This window comes from Panthera onca, chromosome C1, assembly GCF_046562875.1.
Source record: "Panthera onca isolate mPanOnc1 chromosome C1, mPanOnc1 haplotype 2, whole genome shotgun sequence".
In the NCBI taxonomy this organism is placed as follows: domain Eukaryota; kingdom Metazoa; phylum Chordata; class Mammalia; order Carnivora; family Felidae; genus Panthera; species Panthera onca.
The window spans coordinates 123,501,280-123,520,819 of record NC_138346.1 but is presented as its reverse complement, the minus strand read 5'-3'; the positions used below and the strand labels follow the sequence as shown (position 1 = coordinate 123,520,819).

General features: G+C 36.1%; 1 protein-coding gene across 5 annotated transcripts in view; it reads left to right on the top strand.

The window, feature by feature from the left end:
• The window catches only part of SYCP1 (synaptonemal complex protein 1), a 124,759-nt gene that overhangs the window by 65,107 nt on the left and 40,112 nt on the right, over positions 1–19,540 (top strand). For all 5 annotated transcript variants that reach the window (XM_060625346.2, XM_060625345.2, XM_078451532.1 and 2 more), the window contains 6 exons: positions 1,536–1,598; positions 1,761–1,823; positions 15,568–15,684; positions 16,106–16,216; positions 17,465–17,557; positions 18,070–18,144. In XM_060625346.2, coding sequence (XP_060481329.1) covers positions 1,536–1,598; positions 1,761–1,823; positions 15,568–15,684; positions 16,106–16,216; positions 17,465–17,557; positions 18,070–18,144 — 522 coding nt within the window. The remainder of the gene's footprint in view (positions 1–1,535; positions 1,599–1,760; positions 1,824–15,567; positions 15,685–16,105; positions 16,217–17,464; positions 17,558–18,069; positions 18,145–19,540) is intronic.

Below are 19,540 nucleotides of genomic sequence, written 5' to 3'. Positions count from 1 at the left end.
TTTTTAGGAATACCAGTATTTGAAGTCTTTTCAGGTCTCATTCTGCTTTTTGTTTCTGCTGATTCTTTTGTGTTTTTTAATGATTCTTTGGAATTTCATCTATGGAATTTCTTTGTGGTTTGTATTGAAGTTGGGATCTTCCCCAAAAGATTTTCTTGGGAGCACTGTTCACCAGGAACCATTTTAAATTAAACTCTCCATTTTTAAGTTTTTCCAAATAATAGAGATAGCATGAATTAAGCCTATAAACTCATATAAGGCTACCTCATGTCTACAAATTTCAGGGAAGATTTTGATACCTTTAACTTAAGTGTTAGCATCAAGACAGACAAGTTTTCTTACAGTACCCTTCTGTGTGGCAGATTTATTTCTTGTTTACATTTTCATAGGGTAGGTAGTCTTTTGAGTTTATGGCTTTATGCGGGGTTGTGTTATTGAATTCTTTACCTTTAGTGAGCTCTAAGTTTTATCTATTTCCCTTACCCTAGGTAGTTTCAACATACATCCTTAGCTGGTTTTGGTGCTACCCGCAAACCTACTATTATCACTTTAAATTGTAATTTCAAGTAAGCAGATTATCTGTTTTGTAGCCATTTACTTTTAAATTATCAGGAAGGTTGTTCAGAGTATCTAGCTGCCTTTTCTGTCAAAATTGGAAGTAAGGAAAAATTATATACACAAATAGTTGTACCTGCTAATATGTTTATACCAGTAAAATTGCTGTGAAAATCACTTTTCTTTAACTTTTCTTCCGTGAAGTAGACGGTTTGGGGGTGGGGGATATTAAAAAGGAGATAAATAAGTCACTTTAAACAACAGTGCCGTGTATTACTCAGCTTTAGAATAATACTTAACTATGACTGCACATGGGTTTTGCAGTAAAAATATTTAACACAATAGTTTGTGCTAAGAGAGGTTAGTTCCCCCCCCCCCCCCTTTGGAGTTTCTATTTTGATGGAAATTAGGACAATTTACAAAGTTGTAATGTCTTAGGACTGTTTAGAAATCTGTGCTTTTATGGTGCTCCAAATATTTCTTAGCCTAATGCCTCTTGATCCAATCATGCCTGTGTACTCAGGTGAAATAGTCTCTTAAAGTGAGATTTAAAAAAAGTGGTTTAGATAAGAGGAATTAGAATGTAGCTAGAACATAGAGTATCACCTTATTTCCCTTCCCCAAATATAACAAGTAAAAGAGACTCAGAAATGAGAAATGGGGAATAATGAGTGGGGAATAATTAAATGGGGAATAATGAGTAATAATGGGGAACAAATTACAGTTAATCTTATCTCTGGCTGTAGCTTTTGAAAATCCAATTAATATAATTCAGCCTTCTGTATAGAATTTACCAAGAGGCACATTTTCTTCATTATACAATTTATACTTGATCACATAATTTTTGACATTAATGGAATTACTTAACCACATGATTTTTGAAATGACCTCTTTGTTACCTTATGCAATATTTTTGTTTAAAATTACTTATTTTGACTGGAATATTGAATAAAATAATTATAATTTCTCATAATTTGTAGTGTAACAATTTAAGGAAACAAGTTGAAAATAAAAGCAAGTGTATTGAAGAACTCCAGCAAGAGGTACGTGCTGATTCTCAAAATCAAACTATTAAAGGAAAACTATTTTTTTCACTATACTTTTAGAGAATAATGCTTTTCTTTCCTTTAGTAATTTCAGTCTAAGTCAGTGGCAGTGCAAAATTGAATCACTAAATGTAATTCTGTATTTTTAATTTTTTACAGAATAAGGCCTTAAAAAAAAAGGGTACAGCAGAAAGCAAGCAACTGAATATTTATGAGATAAAGGTATTTGGACTCTTTGTTTTTAAAATACTAGTAAGTAGATGAGAACTTAGGAATTTTAAACTCTTCATATTGTAGCAGTAATTTTCAGAAATTATCTTTTGAGATTACAGGAATCCTTTTAGTTGTAATAGAGTACTTGTCTGTGATTTAGCTGAATTAAAATAATATAAGCAGCTTAAAATACATGAACATGTGTGGTATATGTGTGTATTCATATTCCTTACCCATACCTCCACAATTGAGATTGAGTAGATTTTGGGATGGAGCCTTGGAATCTACATTTTATAGAAGCTCTACATATGATTATCTGGCTGCCCAAGAAGTTTGAGAACCATTGGTTTTGTAGAAACAAATTAAACTTAGGGAATGTCAGCTCATGATGTCAGAGCTCTAATTTGTTATCATATGCCCAAGTCTTTGAACAACAACTGACAGTACTCAAATAGTTTTTGAGTCTTGAATGGAAAACAATGGTTCTCAGTGTTTGAGACATGTCCCTTTTCTAGGAAAGCAAAAATATTACACCTTCCTGTAATACTATTTGAGATTAAAAATATATAAACATTGTGTTAAAAATGAAAAGAAGTCTCAAACTGCTGGAATTATGTAGAAAAGTAACTGATACATATATCCTATAAATCAGCCTTCTGTAGGTAGAATCAAGAGAAATGTACAAAATCTTCATAGCAGCATTACTTATAGTAGCCCTAAACTGAAGATGACACAATAACCATTAGCAGTATAAAAATAAGTCAATAGGAAATCACTCTAAGATGACCCAGATGATGGAATTAGCAGATAAGATCATTTATATAGCTATTTTAATTGTGTTCAAAGATGGAGAGTATGATTATAATGAAATAACAAATGGGGAATCTCCATGAATAAATGGAAACTTTAAAAAAGAATCACATGGAGATTCTAAAACTGAAAAGTAAAATATCTTAAACTTCAAGTGTCCTAGTAGTAGATTGAAAATGGATGAAGAGAGTGTCAGTGAGCTTGAAGCTGGATCAATAGAAATGATCAGAGAAGCACAGAAGAAAGATGGAGAAGAAAAAAAAAAAAAGGAATGGTACTTCAGTGGCCTGCGGGACAATATCAAGTGGTTTTAAATGTGTAGTTGGAGACCCTAAGAAGAGGGTAGAGAGAGAATAGGTCAAAAGAAGGTTATTTGAAGGATTTCTGAAAAATTTCCCACATTTAATAAAAAACAGAAACTTGCAGATCTGTGGCTTTTATCAAATCCAAAGGAAGATAAACAGAAAATGATACCTAGGCAGGTATATCTTAGTCAAAGTGCTAAAACCCAAAATAGAAACTTAAAAGCAGCCAGAGAAGAACATCATATTGCATATGGGGAAACAATGACACAAATGAGGGCTGACCTTGCATTAGGACAGTGAAGGCTGGATGACAAAGGAATGACATCTGTAAAGTGGTGCCAGAAATAAACCATCAAGCCAGAATTCTGTATGCAGCAAAAATAAGGACATTGAGAGTTGTACTAATCGTTAAAGACCTGCTGAAGGAATTTTTTTCTGGCTGAAGGAATTTTTTTCTGTCTGAAGGAAAATGACATCAGATGAAAACTTGAATCAATGGAAGGAATGAAAAGTACTAGAAACAGTAAATATGTAAATGAATACAAAAGGCTATATATTTTTCTTTTTTTTAATTTTTAAAATGTGTATTTGGCTTCTATAAAAAAATTCTATGTACAGTGCATAAGATATATGACAACCATGGCTCAAAGGGCAGGAAGGTAAATACAACTATTTTGTTGCAGGATTTTTACATGATACATGAAGTAGTACACTATTAAGTCCTTGTGTAGACTATAAGTTAGTGATACATATTCTATCTAGAGCAGTCACTATAAAATAATGGAAAGAAACAGTGAAAAGCCAATAGAAAAATGGAATGAAGAAAAAAATTTTTCCATTGGTTGTCAAATGATCCTTTTTTGAAATATTTTTATTTACAGTTCTTCACCAGCTTAGCTCCACTGCTCTCTATTGATGTCATGAGAGTGTCAGCCATCAACATTGCAGCCCGCAGATTGGGCAGTCAGTCCCCAAGATCTCTTTAATGGTTCCAGAGAGTTCTCTAGCAAAGATCGGTGCCACATCTGTCTGACTTTGTTGCCAGTCTCATCAAAAGTGTTATTTCCACTGTGCTTAATATTTTTCTGCTGCTTTCTGTCTCTTGGCGGTTTCTTGATGGCTTTGATAATCAGGTCAGAGGCAGAAGGTACTACTTCAATCTGGGCCTGTCTGTTCTGAATGGTCAGTTTCACTGTAATCCTCAGACCCTTCCAATCACCAGTTGCCTTGGTGATATCATCACAAACCTTTTTTGGAGACAGACGTAGGGGGCTGATCTTCGGGGCTAGGACAGATGTGGCACCAACTTCTCTACCATTGCCCATCAGGTATACAACTTTCATCTCATTGGGATCAAACTTTATTGGCATGGTGACAGCAGTTGATGTTGGCTGAATCTGGATTTAGGACCACCAAAGACAGTTGCACCTTCATCTCCTCCCAGCCAAAAGCCAAAAAAGTGGAATACTAAAAAATTTTGATAAATCCAAAAGAGTAGAACAAAAAGATGACGTGAATGGAAGGCAAAGAGCAAAATGATACATCTGAATCAAGCATATCAATAATTACCTTAAATATCAATGGACTAAATAATAAAAAGAAAGGCAGAGATTGTTAGTCTGGATAAAAAATTGAGACCAAACTATATGCTACCTATAAGAGACATACTTTATTTAATATAAAGATACAAGGAAATTGAAAATAAAGATGAAAAAGATACATTGTATACCATGCAAACAGTAAGAATAGGAAAACTGGAGTGATTGTTTTAATAACACACAAAACAGATTAAGATAAAAGTATTATCAGAGATCCAGAAGAGCATTTCACAGTGATAAAGGCATTAATGTATCAGGAAGATGTAACAATCACAAGTATGTTTGTATTTTATAACAGAGCTTCAAAATACATGAAGCAAAAACTTAAACTAAAATGAATTATAATACACCTCTTTCAGCAATTGATACAACTAGTAAAAAATTGGTAAGAATGTAGAAATTCTGAACAACACCATTTACTACCTTGACTTAATTTGCATTTATAGAACACTATAGTTAAGCTGTGAATTATTTTGTAGACACATAGAATGTTTACCAAGGAAGACCATATGCTGGGCTATAAAACAAGTCTCCATATGTTTAAAAAGATTGAAGTTTTACAAAGTATATTCTTTAACTACAATAGAATTAAGTTAGAAATAAGTAACCTTAAGATACCTAGAAAAGTCTGAATATTTAGAAATTAAATATCACACTAATAAGTCATAGGCCAAAGAAGAAATCACAAGAAAAGTTAGAAATGATTTTAAACTGAATAATGATAGAAATACAGCATGTCAAAATTTGTGGCATGCATTTGGCAGGTTTTGGAAGGAAATTTATAAACAATGTTTGTTTTATTTATTTATTTATTTATTTATTTATTATTTTTTTTAATATATGAAATTTATTGTCAAATTGGTTTCCATACAACACCCAGTGCTCATCCCAAAAGGTGCCCTCCTCAATACCCATCACCCACCCTCCCCTCCCTCCCACCCCCCATCAACCCTCAGTTTGTTCTCAGTTTTTAACATTCTCTTATGCTTTGGCTCTCTCCCACTCTAACCTCTTTTTTTTTTTTTTTTTCCTTCCCCTCCCCCATGGGTTTCTGTTAAGTTTCTCAGGATCCACATAAGAGTGAAACCATATGGTATCTGTCTTTCTCTGTATGGCTTATTTCACTTAGCATCACACTCTCCAGTTCCATCCACGTTGCTACAAAAGGCCATATTTCATTCTTTCTCATTGCCACGTAGTATTCCATTGTGTATATAAACCACAATTTCTTTCTCCATTCATCAGTTGATGGACATTTAGGCTCTTTCCATAATTTGGCTATTGTTGAGAGTGCTGCTATAAACATTGGGGTACAAGTGCCCCTATGCATCAGTACTCCCCTATCCCTTGGGTAAATTCCTAGCAGTGCTATTGCTGGGTCATAGGGTAGGTCTATTTTTAATTTTCTGAGGAACCTCCACACTGCTTTCCAGAGCGGCTGCACCAATTTGCATTCCCACCAACAGTGCAAGAGGGTTCCCGTTTCTCCACATCCTCTCCAGCATCTATAGTCTCCTGATTTGTTCATTTTGGCCACTCTGACTGGTGTGAGGTGATATCTGAGTGTGGTTTTGATTTGTATTTCCCTGATGAGGAGCGACGTTGAACATCTTTTCATGTGCCTGTTGGCCATCCAGATGTCTTCTTTTTTTTTTTTTTTAATTTTTTTTTTTTATTTTTGGGACAGAGAGAGACAGAGCATGAACGGGGGAGGGGCAGAGAGAGAGGGAGACACAGAATCGGAAACAGGCTCCAGGCTCTGAGCCATCAGCCCAGAGCCTGACGCGGGGCTCGAACTCACGGACCGCGAGATCGTGACCTGGCTGAAGTTGGACGCTTAACCGACTGCGCCACCCAGGCACCCCCAGATGTCTTCTTTAGAGAAGTGTCTATTCATGTTTTCTGCCCATTTCTTCACTGGGTTATTTGTTTTTTGGGTGTGGAGTTTGGTGAGCTCTTTATAGATTTTGGATACTAGTCCTTTGTCCGATATGTCATTTGCAAATATCTTTTCCCATTCCATTGGTTGCCTTTTAGTTTTGTTGGTTGTTTCCTTTGCTGTGCAGAAGCTTTTTATCTTCATAAGGTCCCCGTAATTCACTTTTGCTTTTAATTCCCTTGCCTTTGGGGATGTGTCGAGTAAGAGATTGCTACGGCTGAGGTCAGAGAGGTCTTTTCCTGCTTTCTCCTCTAAGGTTTTGATGGTTTCCTGTCTCACATTCAGGTCCTTTATCCATTTTGAGTTTATTTTTGTGAATGGTGTGAGAAAGTGGTCTAGTGTCAACCTTCTGCATGTTGCTGTCCAGTTCTCGCAGCACCATTTGTTAAAGAGACTGTCTTTTTTCCATTGGATGTTCTTTCCTGCTTTGTCAAAGATTAGTTGGCCATACGTTTGTGGGTCTAGTTCTGGGGTTTCTATTCTATTCCATTGGTCTATGTGTCTGTTTTTGTGCCAATACCATGCTGTCTTGATGATGACAGCTTTGTAGTAGAGGCTAACGTCTGGGATTGTGATGCCTCCTGCTTTGGTCTTCTTCTTCAAAATTACTTTGGCTATTCGGGGCCTTTTGTGGTTCCATATGAATTTTAGGGTTGCTTGTTCTAGTTTCGAGAAGAATGCTGGTGCAATTTTGATTGGGATTGCATTGAATGTGTAGATAGCTTTGGGTAGTATTGACATTTTGACAATATTTATTCTTCCAATCCATGAGCAGGGAATGTCTTTCCATTTCTTTATATCTTCTTCAATTTCCTTCATAGGCTTTATATATTTTTCAGCATACAGATCTTTTACATCTTTGGTTAGATTTATTCCTAGGTATTTTATGCTTCTTGGTGCAGTTGTGAATGGGATCAGTTTCTTTATTTGTCTTTCTGTTGCTTCATTGTTAGTGTATAAGAATGCAACTGATTTCTGTACACTGATTTTGTATCCTGCAACTTTGCTGAATTCATGTATCAATTCTAGCAGACTTTTGGTGGAGTCTATCGGATTTTCCATGTATAATATCATGTCATCTGCAAAAAGCGAAAGCTTGACTTCATCTTTGCCAATTTTGATGCCTTTGATTTCCTTTTGTTGTCTGATTGCTGATGCTAGAACTTCCAGCACTATGTTAAACAACAGCGGTGAGAGTGGGCATCCCTGTCGTGTTCCTGATCTCAGGGAAAAAGCTCTCAGTTTTTCCCCGTTGAGGATGATGTTAGCTGTGGGCTTTTCATAAATGGCCTTTATGATCTTTAAGTATGTTCCTTCTATCCCGACTTTCTCAAGGGTTTTTATTAAGAAAGGGTGCTGGATTTTGTCAAAGGCCTTTTCTGCATCGATTGACAGGATCATATGGTTCTTCTCTTTTTTTTTGTTAATGTGATGTATCACGTTGATCGATTTGCGAATGTTGAACCAGCCCTGCATCCCAGGAATGAATCCCACTTGATCATGGTGAATAATTCTTTTTATATGCTGTTGAATTCGATTAGCTAGTATCTTATTAAGAATTTTTGCATCCATATTCATCAGGGATATTGGCCTGTAGTTCTCTTTTTTTACTGGGTCTCTGTCTGGTTTAGGAATCAAAGTAATACTGGCTTCATAGAATGAGTCTGGAAGTTTTCCTTCCCTTTCTATTTCTTGGAATAGCTTGAGAAGGATAGGTATTATCTCTGCTTTAAACGTCTGGTAGAACTCCCCTGGGAAGCCATCTGGTCCTGGACTCTTATTTGTTGGGAGATTTTTGATAACCGATTCAATTTCTTCGCTGGTTATGGGTCTGTTCAAGCTTTCTATTTCCTCCTGATTGAGTTTTGGAAGAGTGTGGGTGTTTAGAAATTTGTCCATTTCTTCCAGGTTGTCCAATTTGCTGGCATATAATTTTTCATAGTATTCCCTGATAATTGTTTGTATCTCAGAGGGATTGGTTGTAATAATTCCATTTTCATTCACGATTTTATCTATTTGGGTCATCTGCCTTTTCTTTTTGAGAAGCCTGGCTAGAGGTTTGTCAATTTTGTTTATTTTTTCAAAAAACCAACTCTTGGTTTCGTTGATCTGCTCTACAGTTTTTTTAGATTCTATATTGTTTATTTCTGCTCTGATCTTTATTATTTCTCTTGTTCTGCTGGGTTTAGGCTGCCTTTGCTGTTCTGCTTCTATTTCCTTTAGGTGTGCTGTTAGATTTTGTATTTGGGATTTTTCTTGTTTCTTGAGATAGGCCTGGATTGCAATGTATTTTCCTCTCAGGACTGCCTTTGCTGCATCCCAAAGCGTTTGGATTGTTGTATTTTCATTTTCGTTTGTTTCCATATATGTTTTAATTTCTTCTCTAATTGCCTGGTTGACCCACTCATTCGTTAGTAGGGTGTTCTTTAACCTCCATGCTTTTGGAGGTTTTCCAGACTTTTTCCTGTGGTTGATTTCAAGCTTCATAGCATTGTGGTCTGAAAGTATGCATGGTATAATTTCAATTCTTGTAAACTTATGAAGGGCTGTTTTGTGACCCAGTATATGATCTATCTTGGAGAATGTTCCATGTGCACTCGAGAAGAAAGTATATTCTGTTGCTTTGGGATGCAGAGTTCTAAATATATCTGTCAAGTCCATCTGATCCAATGTATCATTCAGGACCCTTGTTTCTTTATTGACCGTGTGTCTAGATGATCTATCCATTTCTGTAAGTGGGGTGTTAAAGTCCCCTGCAATGACCACATTCTTATCAATAGGTTGCTTATGTTTATGAGTAATTGTTTTATATATTTGGGGGCTCCGGTATTCGGCACATAGACATTTATAATTGTTAGCTCTTCATGATGGATAGACCCTGTAATTATTATATAATGCCCTTCTTCATCTCTTGTTACAGCCTTTAATTTAAAGTCTAGTTTGTCTGATATAAGTATGGCTACTCCAGCTTTCTTTTGGCTTCCAGTAGCATGATAAATAGTTCTCCATCCCCTCACTCTCAATCTAAAGGTGTCCTCAGGTGTAAAATGAGTCTCTTGTAGACAGCAAATAGATGGGTCTTGTTTTTTTATCCATTCTGATACCCTATGTCTTTTGGTTGGCGCATTTAAGTATGATTAAATTCAGTGTTATTATAGAAAGATACGGGTTTAGAGTCATTGTGATGTCTGTATGTTTTATGCTTGTAGTGATGTCTCTGGTACTTTGTCTCACAGGATCCCCCTTAGGATCTCTTGTAGGGCTGGTTTCGTGGTGACAAATTCCTTCAGTTTTTGTTTGTTTGGGAAGACCTTTATCTCTCCTTCTATTCTAAATGACAGACTTGCTGGATAAAGGATTCTCGGCTGCATATTTTTTCTGTTTAGCACACTGAAGATATCGTGCCAATCCTTTCTGGCCTGCCAAGTTTCAAAAGAGAGATCAGTCACAAGTCTTATAGGTCTCCCTTTATATGTGAGGGCACGTTTATCCCTTGCTGTTTTCAGAATTTTCTCTTTATCCTTGTATTTTGCCAGTTTCACTATGATATGTCGTGCAGAAGATCGATTCAAGTTACGTCTGAAGGGAGTTCTCTGTGCCTCTTGGATTTCAATGCCCTTTTCCTTCCCCAGTTCAGGGAAGTTCTCAGCTATTATTTCTTCAAGTACCCCTTCAGCACCTTTCCCTCTCTCTTCCTCCTCTGGGATACCAATTATGCGTATATTATTTCTTTTTAGTGTGTATCACTTAGTTCTCTAATTTTCCCCTCATACTCCTGGATTTTTTTATCTCTCTTTCTCTCAGCTTCCTCTTTTTCCATAACTTTATCTTCTAGTTCACCTATTCTCTCCTCTGCCTCTTCAAGCCGAGCTGTCGTGGTTTCCATTTTGTTTTGCATTTCGTTTAAAGCATTTTTCAGCTCCTCGTGACTGTTCCTTAGTCCCTTGATCTCTGTAGCAAGGGATTCTCTGCTGTCCTCTATACTGTTTTCAAGCCCAGCGATTAATTTTATGACTATTATTCTAAATTCATTTTCTGTTATATTATTTAAATCCTTTTTGATCAGTTCATTGGCTGTTTTTATTTCCTGGAGATTCTTCTGAGGGGAATTCTTCCGTTTGGTCATTTTGGATAGTCCCTGGAGTGGTGAGGACCTGCAGGGCACTTCCCCTGTGCTGTGGTGTATAACTGGAGTTGGTGGGCGGGGCCGCAGTCCAACCTGATGTCTGCCCCCAGCCCACCGCTGGGGCCACAGTCAGACTGGTGTGTGCCTTCTCTTCCCCTCTCCTAGGGGCGGGATTCACTGTGGGGTGGCGGGGCCCATCTGGGCTACTTGCACACTGCCAGGCATGTGGTGCTGGGGATCTGGCGTATTAGCTGGGGTGGGTAGGCAAGGTGCACGGGAGCAGGAGGGGCAGGCTTAGCTCGCTTCTCCTTAGGTGATCCACTTCAGGAGGGGCCCTGTGGCAGCGGGAGGGAGTCAGATCCACTGCCGGAGGTTTGGCTCCGCGGAAGCACAGAGTTGGGTGTTTGCGCAGAGCGAGCAAGTTCCCTGGCAGGAACTGGTTCCCTTTGGGATTTTGGCTGGGGGATGGGCGAGGGAGATGGCGCTGGCAAGCGCCTTTGTTCCCCACCAAACTGAGCTCTGTCTTCCGGGGGGCTCAGCAGCTCTCCCTCCCTTTGTCCTCCAGCCTTCCCGCTTTCCGAGCAGAGCTGTTAACTTATGACTTCCCAGACGCTAAGTCGCGCTTGCTGTCGGAACACAGTCCATCCGGCCCCTCCGCTTTTGCCAGCCAGACTCGGGGGCTCTGCTTGGCCTGCGAGCCGCCCCTCCGCCCCGGCTCCCTCCCGCCAGTCCGTGGAGCGCGCACCGCCTCGCCGCCCTTCCTACCCTCTTCCGTGGGCCTCTCGTCTGCGCTTGGCTCCGGAGACTCCGTTCTGCTAATCCTCTGGTGGTTTTCTGGGTTCTTTAGGCAGGTGTAGGTGGAATCTAAGTGATCAGCAGGACGCGCGGTGAGCCCAGCGTCCTCCTACGCCGCCATCTTCCCTCTCCTCTCAACAATGTTTGTCTTAGAAAAGAAATGACTCACGTTTTTATTCAGCAAATTAAACCGAAAGAAAGTAGACAAAAGGAAATAGTAAAGAAGAGAGATCAAAGAAACAGAAGAGAGACAAACAGAAAAAAAAAATGAAAAAAATCAATGAAGTCAAAAGTTGATTCTTTGAAAATATTACTAAAATTGATAATCCCTTAGCAGGATTGATCACAAAAATAATAAAACTCACTAAAGGTAAGAATGAAATAGGACATTATTAATATAAATATTATAACTATTGGAAAGATAATAAGGGAATGTCATGGACAATTATATGCCAATAAATTTGAAACTTAGATGACATGGGAAAATTTGGAAAACCTAATTTACTAGAACGGACACAAGATGAAACAGAAAATCTAAAGAATCATATATCAGCGATATTGAATTCGTCATGAAAAATTTCCTAGAGAAATATCCAGATCTGGAAGGTCTCACTGGTGAATTCTAACAAATGCTTCAGGAAGAAATAATACCCGCTTTGGGGGATGGGCAAAATGGGTGTTAGGGAGTAGGAGATACAGCTTCCTAGTTATGGAATGAATAAGTTGTGGGAATTAAAGGTACAGCATAGGAACATAGTAGTATTGTAATTGTAATAGTATTGTGTGATGACAAATGGTAGCCACAGTTGTGGTGAGTGTGTGGCATAATGTATAGAGACGCCGAATGACTTTGTTGTACATCTGAAAGTAATGTAAAACTGTATGTTCAGAAATTTTTTAAAATAATATCAGCCTTCTATGAACTCTTCCTAAAAATAGCAGGGGAACAATTCTCAACTAGTTTTTTTGATACCAAATCCTGGCAAAGACATTACAAGAATACCTTTTATTTTTTCACTATCCCTTAAAAATATAGGTATAAGGGCGCCTGGGAGGCCCAGTTGGTTAAGCGTCCGACTTCGGCTCAGGTCATGATCTCACTGCTCATGAGTTTGAGCCCCGCGTCAGGCTCTGTGTTGACAGTTTGGATCGTGGAGCCTGCTTCGGATTCTCTCTCTCTCTCTCTCTCTCTCTCTCTCTCTGCCTTTCCCATTTGTTCTCTGTCTCTCTTCCTCAAAAATAACACTAAAAAATATATATGTATAAAATCCTTAATATAATAGTAAATTTAATCTTGTAATGAAAACTATCTTACATTGAACGAGTGAAGGTTTATCTTGAGAAGGTAGTTTAAAATTTGAAACTATTAGTGTAATTTCCTGTATCAAGTAATAAAAGAGAACAATGTAATCATTTCAGTGATTGCAGAAAAAGCATCTGACAAAATTCTGCACTCATTTTTTAAATTTTTTATTTAAAAAAAATTTTTTTTAATGTTTATTTATGAGAGAGAGACAGAGTGTGAGCGGGGAAGGGGCAGAGAGAGAGGGAGACACAGAATCCGAAGCAGGCTCTAGGTTCTAAGCTGTCAGCACAGAGCCTGACGCGGGGCTCAAACTCATGGACCGTGAGATCATGACCTGAGCTGAAGTCGGACACTCAACCGACTGAGCCACCCAGGCGCCCTTGCACTCATTTTTTTTAAAATATAATTTATCGTCAAGTAGCTAACATACAACATATACAGTGTGTTCTTGGTTTTGGGGATAGATTCCTGTCATTTATCACTTACATACAACACCCAGTGCTCATCCAACAAGTGCCCTCCTCAATGCCCATCTCCCATTTTCCCCTCTCTCCCATCCCCCTTATCAATCTTTAGTTTGTTCTCTGTATTTAAGAGTCTCTTATGGGTTTGCCTCCCTCTCTGTTTGAAACTATTTTTCCCCTTCCCTTTCCCCATGGTCTTCTGTTAAGCTTCTCAAGTTCCACATATGGTGGTACATGGTACCTGTTCTTTCTCTGACATATTTCTTAGCACAATAACTTCCAGTTCCGACCATGTTGTTGCAAATGACTGGATTTCATTCTTTCTCATCACCAAGCACTACAGTACACTCATACAATGGAACAGCGTTTAGCAGTGAAAATGAAGGAAGTGTATTTACACACATAAGTATCTGAAATATACTGATGAATAAAAAATACAAGAAAGAAAAATAAACATACATTTACATAAAGTTCAAAAACAACTCTGAAGTATTGGTAGATAAATATACGGTAGAACTATAAAGAAGAGCAAGGAAAAATGAATATTAAGGATATTTGTTACATTTGAGGGGCAGAAGGGGCAAACCAATGAAAAGAGGCACTCAGAAGTATTTATCAATATTGATACTATTCCATCTTAAAGTTGGTGGTTGATTCTTGAGTACAGTATACGGTCTGATTCATTGTTAAATTACTTATACCTCCCTTCCCCAATTCCTGTCCCTGCCATATACCTACTCTTCATTTCTAATTCAACTCTAAAGTAATAAGTGACTCTGGAGGGTGGATATGCTAATTCAGGTTTCTCTTTCTTTTGATAATTTCTGTGTTTGAATCATGTCTACACAACTCAGTACATTTTTGTACAAAATATATGAAAATAATAGAAATCAGAGATACTATTTTTTTATAGAAAATCTCTTTAAGACTATGTCTTTCATGAAATCTATTTTTCTCATTTGCTTGTGCTTTTAGTATCCTATCTAGGAGTCCATTGCCAAATCCATGAATGTTAGCTCCTATTTTCTTCTAAGAGTTTTATAGTTTTAGCTATTACAGTTAAATCTTTAATCTGTTTTGTTTTTTTTTTATGATACGAGGTTAAGTGTCCAACTTTATTTCTTTCCATGTGAATAGCAATTGTCTCAGTAACATTTGTTAGAGTATTCTTTCCCCATTGAATTGTCGTGTTACTCTTGTTGAAAATAAGTTACAAATTGACCATAGCTGTATGGCCTTATTTCTGGACTCCCAATTCTGTTGCCTTGATCTGTATGTTATCTTATGTCAATATCACACTGTTTTCATTATTGTAGCTTTATAATAAGTTTTATTATAAATTATTAATGAGTATGTGTCCTCCAACATCATTCTTTTTCAAGATTGTTTTGGCTATTCAGGGTCCCTCATAATTCCATACAAACTTTAGGATCAGCTTCTATATTTTCTGACAAAAAGATAGTTGGGATGTTGGTAGAAATTTTACTGAATGTATCAAAGGGCAGTGTCAAAAGAGTGAAAGGCAACCCACAGAATAGAGAGAATATTAGCCAATCATATACTTGGTAATGATCTAGTATTCAGAATATAAAGAACACTTCCAATTCAGCAACAAAAACCAGTCACAAAAGGACAGATGCTGCATGATTCCACTTTTTTGAGGCACGAGTCAGATTCACAGAAGCAGAGATTAGAATAGGCAAGGGGTAGGGGGAAATGGAGAGTTCCTCAATTTGTATAAAGTTTCCATTATGTAGGATAAATTAGTTCTAAGATCAGCTGTACAGCAGCAGATGGTACAGCATGGAACCTATAGTCAACAATACTGTATTGTGAACTTACTCATTTAAGAGGATCTCACATTAAAATGTTCTTAATGGCAAAAAACAAAGGGATAGCAGGAAACTTTTGGAGGTGATGCATTATGTCTATCATCTGAATCGTGGTGGTTTTACAGTATATGCATATGTCTAAATTTATCAAATTGTATACATTACGTGTAGTTTTTTTTATGTGTATCAGTTGTACCTCAGTAAAGCTGTTTGTTTTGTTTTGGTAAAAGAGCAGACTTTTCTTTGAGTCACATGGGTGTTCTATCCAAATGGAGTACTTACTATAATAAACCTAAACCTGAGACTAAATAAATATTGCTGAGGAATGGATTAAAAAATATATATGTTTGCTTTTAAAACATTACTTGCTAAGACTGCATACATACTTCAGGGGAGAAGATAGATTTTGTGAAAAATAAAGCACATCTCACCATATAAAAAATGTAAGAAAATGATCTAACCACAATTGCAATGAATAAGTAATCTTTTAAGATTCACAATACCCCAAAATGAATACAGAATATTTTTAAGTAATCCACAGCATTTACTAATGTTCATGTTATTTTCTTTGCTCAAAGGTCAATAAATTAGAGTTAGAACTAGAAGTTGCCAAACAAAAATTTAAAGAAATGACTGACATCTATCAAAAAGAAATTAAAGACAAAACGATATCAGAAGAAAATCTTTTGGAAGAGGTAGGAAAAACTATGTTTGAAAATTTGTTATCTTAAAACTATATTTTTTATTAGCACTTTAAGAGAAAAGCAATTCTTATTTTTAAATTATGATTTTTAAAAGATTTAATAAATGTATATGAGACAGTTTCTATGAAGCTTAAAAATATCTTTGTTATTCTAGGTATTTGATTACTGAGTAGTATATTTTGCCAAGATTAAGATTATAACATTAAAAGGTTATAACATTACAGTGTTATATTGTCATCTCACTTGATAGAACACCCTAAAATGAACCAAAACAGTAATGCATTTTCTGCTTGGCTTTCCTAATATCCTTGTGTTTGATTTCTGCATTTTATGTAAGTAGTGTGTATGGTCTTTGGATTTAAGTTAAATTTGTTTTTTGTTCATTAATTTTAAGAATCACTCTATTTGATAGGTTGAGAAAGCAAAAGTAATAGCTGATGAAGCAGTAAAATTACAGAAAGAAATTGATAAACGATGTCAACATAAAATAGCTGAAATGGTAGCACTTATGGAAAAACATAAGGTAACTCTTCCCTTTTGGTGTATTGAAAACTATTAATTGGAGCCATATTTATGAATAAAATGAAATCAAGATAACATTCTGATATGTCAGAAAACTATGCAAGAATGTCTTATTACAGCTTGAATATTCTTGATCTCTCATTTCTCAGTTTGGGTCTTAACTACACAAAGCTGAGTTCGGGTGTCACTTCCTTGGTAGAATCTCTCTTTGTCATCTATGATGTATGGAAGTGATCACTTTTCTTCCGAATTTTCCTAGTAGTCTCTTATAGCCACCTTCTATTTATTTAAGCACATCCCCAGGATATGTATCTGGTAAATATTTATATCATCTATATGGCTAACACATATTAAGCTAAACAAATTTTTATCAGTGGTATAAATAGATGAAAGACTTCATGTTTGTTGTGTTTGTGAGTATGCTGTATTTTTTGTTCTAAAAGTAGTCATTCTTTTAGGGGAATTTACCTTTATTCCCTTCAAGATTTGGAGAGGAGGTAGGCTATATCTATCTATCTATCCATGTTAAAAATTGTTGGTGGAATATAACATTGTTATGAGGTAACCAACAAGAATTAAAAATATTTAGGTAATAAATATTAACAGAATTCATAAAAATATTGGGAACTCGGGGTGCCTGGGTGGTTCAGTCAGTTAAGCATCCTACTCATGATCTCAGCTTAGGTTCGTGAGTTCAGGTCTCACATTGGCTTCCGCGCTGGGCGTGGAGCTTACTTTAAATGTGAACTCATAGATTTAAATATATTTTATATATCTCAATCCAGTATAATCCTTGATGCTCAAATTGTTTATCTTTTGGCCAGCGGGAGGCTCTTCAAACTCACTGGCCAGTCCTTTTGACCTTAATAATTTCTGACAGCTTTTTTGCTTTCTATTGTGACAAATGTTCCAAGACTCATCCTGTATTCCCAGATCTGGAATCAGTTACTTTTCTAAGAGGTCCTGGCATTCCTACCTTAGTTTTTAAATTATGACATTCAACATTTCTAATTAAAAAGAATTTTTTGCTGCTCTTGTGTTAGATTATTTTCAAGACTGTTTTTTATGTTTCATTGATTACGTTATATGAATAAAAAAGACTTGAAAAGTTAGGAAAAAACTCAAATATATATCACTGAATTCCTAGACATTGTCTAACAAATATTAAATGCTTAAGAATACCACTATTATTAAAACATGACCTATTTGTGTTCTGATACACCTAAAATATTTTCTCTGTTTAATATAGCACCAATATGATAAAATAGTTGAAGAAAGAGACGCAGAATTAGGACTTTATAAAAGCAAAGAACAAGAACAGTCATCAATGAAGGCATCTTTGGTGAGATACAGAGCAAATAGTAGTAAAGCCAATTTTCATATCAGCATGGCTGGTGGTAAAGAGTAATATATTAAAGCCATAATTTTAGAGCTATAGAATCAATCTTACATTTTGAAAAAGATCTTATGGGTTTGATAGTTAAGTGGTTTTCCAATTTATATTCTGAAATGGTGGAGTGAACTATTTTTTCAAATGAATAAATATAAACTCCAGTTACAAATAAATTTGGAGCTCTGATAGAGATGGGGAGAGGAGGAATGGGATATATTAGGAGATGCTGAGGAGGAGAATATACATGGTGTTAATATTTATTCAGAGAAAACTGTAAGAAATTTGTCTAAATGAAATCTTTAGTCATGTTCAGCTAGCAGGCTATCAGTAGACTTTTAAAGTGTATATATTTTATTAGTGAATTTATTTCTCTGAAAAACTGAATATATCTGAAGCATTTTTTAGCATTGTTTTGAGAAATACATGGATGTACTTGAAAATTTCATGTTTTTTTTCTTTAGGAAGCTGAACTATCTAATTTCAAAAATGAACTTTTGTCTGTTAAGAAACAACTTGAAATAGAAAGAGAAGAAAAGGTAGGTTTTGTGGCATTATAGATAAAGTAACTAATTGTACCATTTAGGTGTGACTTTGTTTTCTTAATTTTTTACTGAAGTATAATTGCAACATTGTTCTTATAAACATGTCATACTAGAAAATATATATTTATTATATATATTAAATATATATATAATAAATATATATTTTTAAAATATAGTTTTTCCCCATTAGCTTCTTTTTCAGACATATTTAGTATATTCCTTTATTGAAATGTTAAACATATAAATATAGCCATACTTTAGGAGTGCTTTTAGATAGAAGTACTTGGAAAATATTATCTCATATATTATAAAATGCTTATGTATTTAGATGTGTTTTTTAAACTATTCATCAGGTTTTAGGAAAGAATAATGCCTTATATTTGTATAGTGTTTTGCAGTATACAAAATGAATTGACTTACTTAAAAATTTTTTTGTAATGTTAATTTTTGAGAGAGAGTGCGCATGCAGGAGTTAGTGGGAGAGGTGTGGAGAGAGAGGGAGACACAGAATCTGAAGCAGGCTCCAGGCTCTGAGCTGTCAGCACAGAGCCTGACATGGGCTTGAACCCACGAAGTGCAAGATCATGACCTGAGCCAAAGTGGGACGCTCAACTGACTGAGCTACCCAGGCACCCTGACAAACTGAATGGGCTTATTTTAAAATGGCAGATACTATTTATTTATTCTTGCTTTCTATAGGACTATCCTACCTAATCCTTACAACAATGGTATAAGCAATACATATTATCCTCATTTTTACAGAGTTTAGGTTATTTATTCAAGATCACATAATAAAAAAGTAAAATGACTTAGAATTCAAATCTAGGTCTATTTTACATGATTCCAAAATCTGTGCTCTTAATGACTCAACAGCAGCCTAGGTAACTTGCACTTTCAATTTCAAGACCCTGTGCATTTGTTCACTTTGTTTCTTGTACTTAATTCCTTTCTTCACTATGGCAAATCTGACACATCTTTCAACTTCCAAAGGTGAGCTTACTGTATATAAGTATTTTCATAGCAGTTTGTACTTACATTAAAATAGTTATGTCACTCTATGCTTCTATTATATTTCAGGCTCTTCAGAGGCAAGGATTATATCTTATTTATTTTTGTTTTCTCTTTATCTGAGCACAGTGCTTTGAAAAATTTTTTAATGTATTTATTTTTTTATTATTTTTATTTTTTTAATGTTCATTTTGACAGAAAGACAGTGCAAGAGGGGGAGGGGCAGAGAGAGAGGGCAACACAGATTCTGAAGCAGGCCTGTCAGCACAGAGCCCAACACGGGGCTCAAACCCACAAACCGCAGGATCATGACCTGAGCCAAAGGTCTCAGATGCTTAACCCACTGAGCCACCAAGGAGGCTCTGAAAAGTTTCTGCTTTTA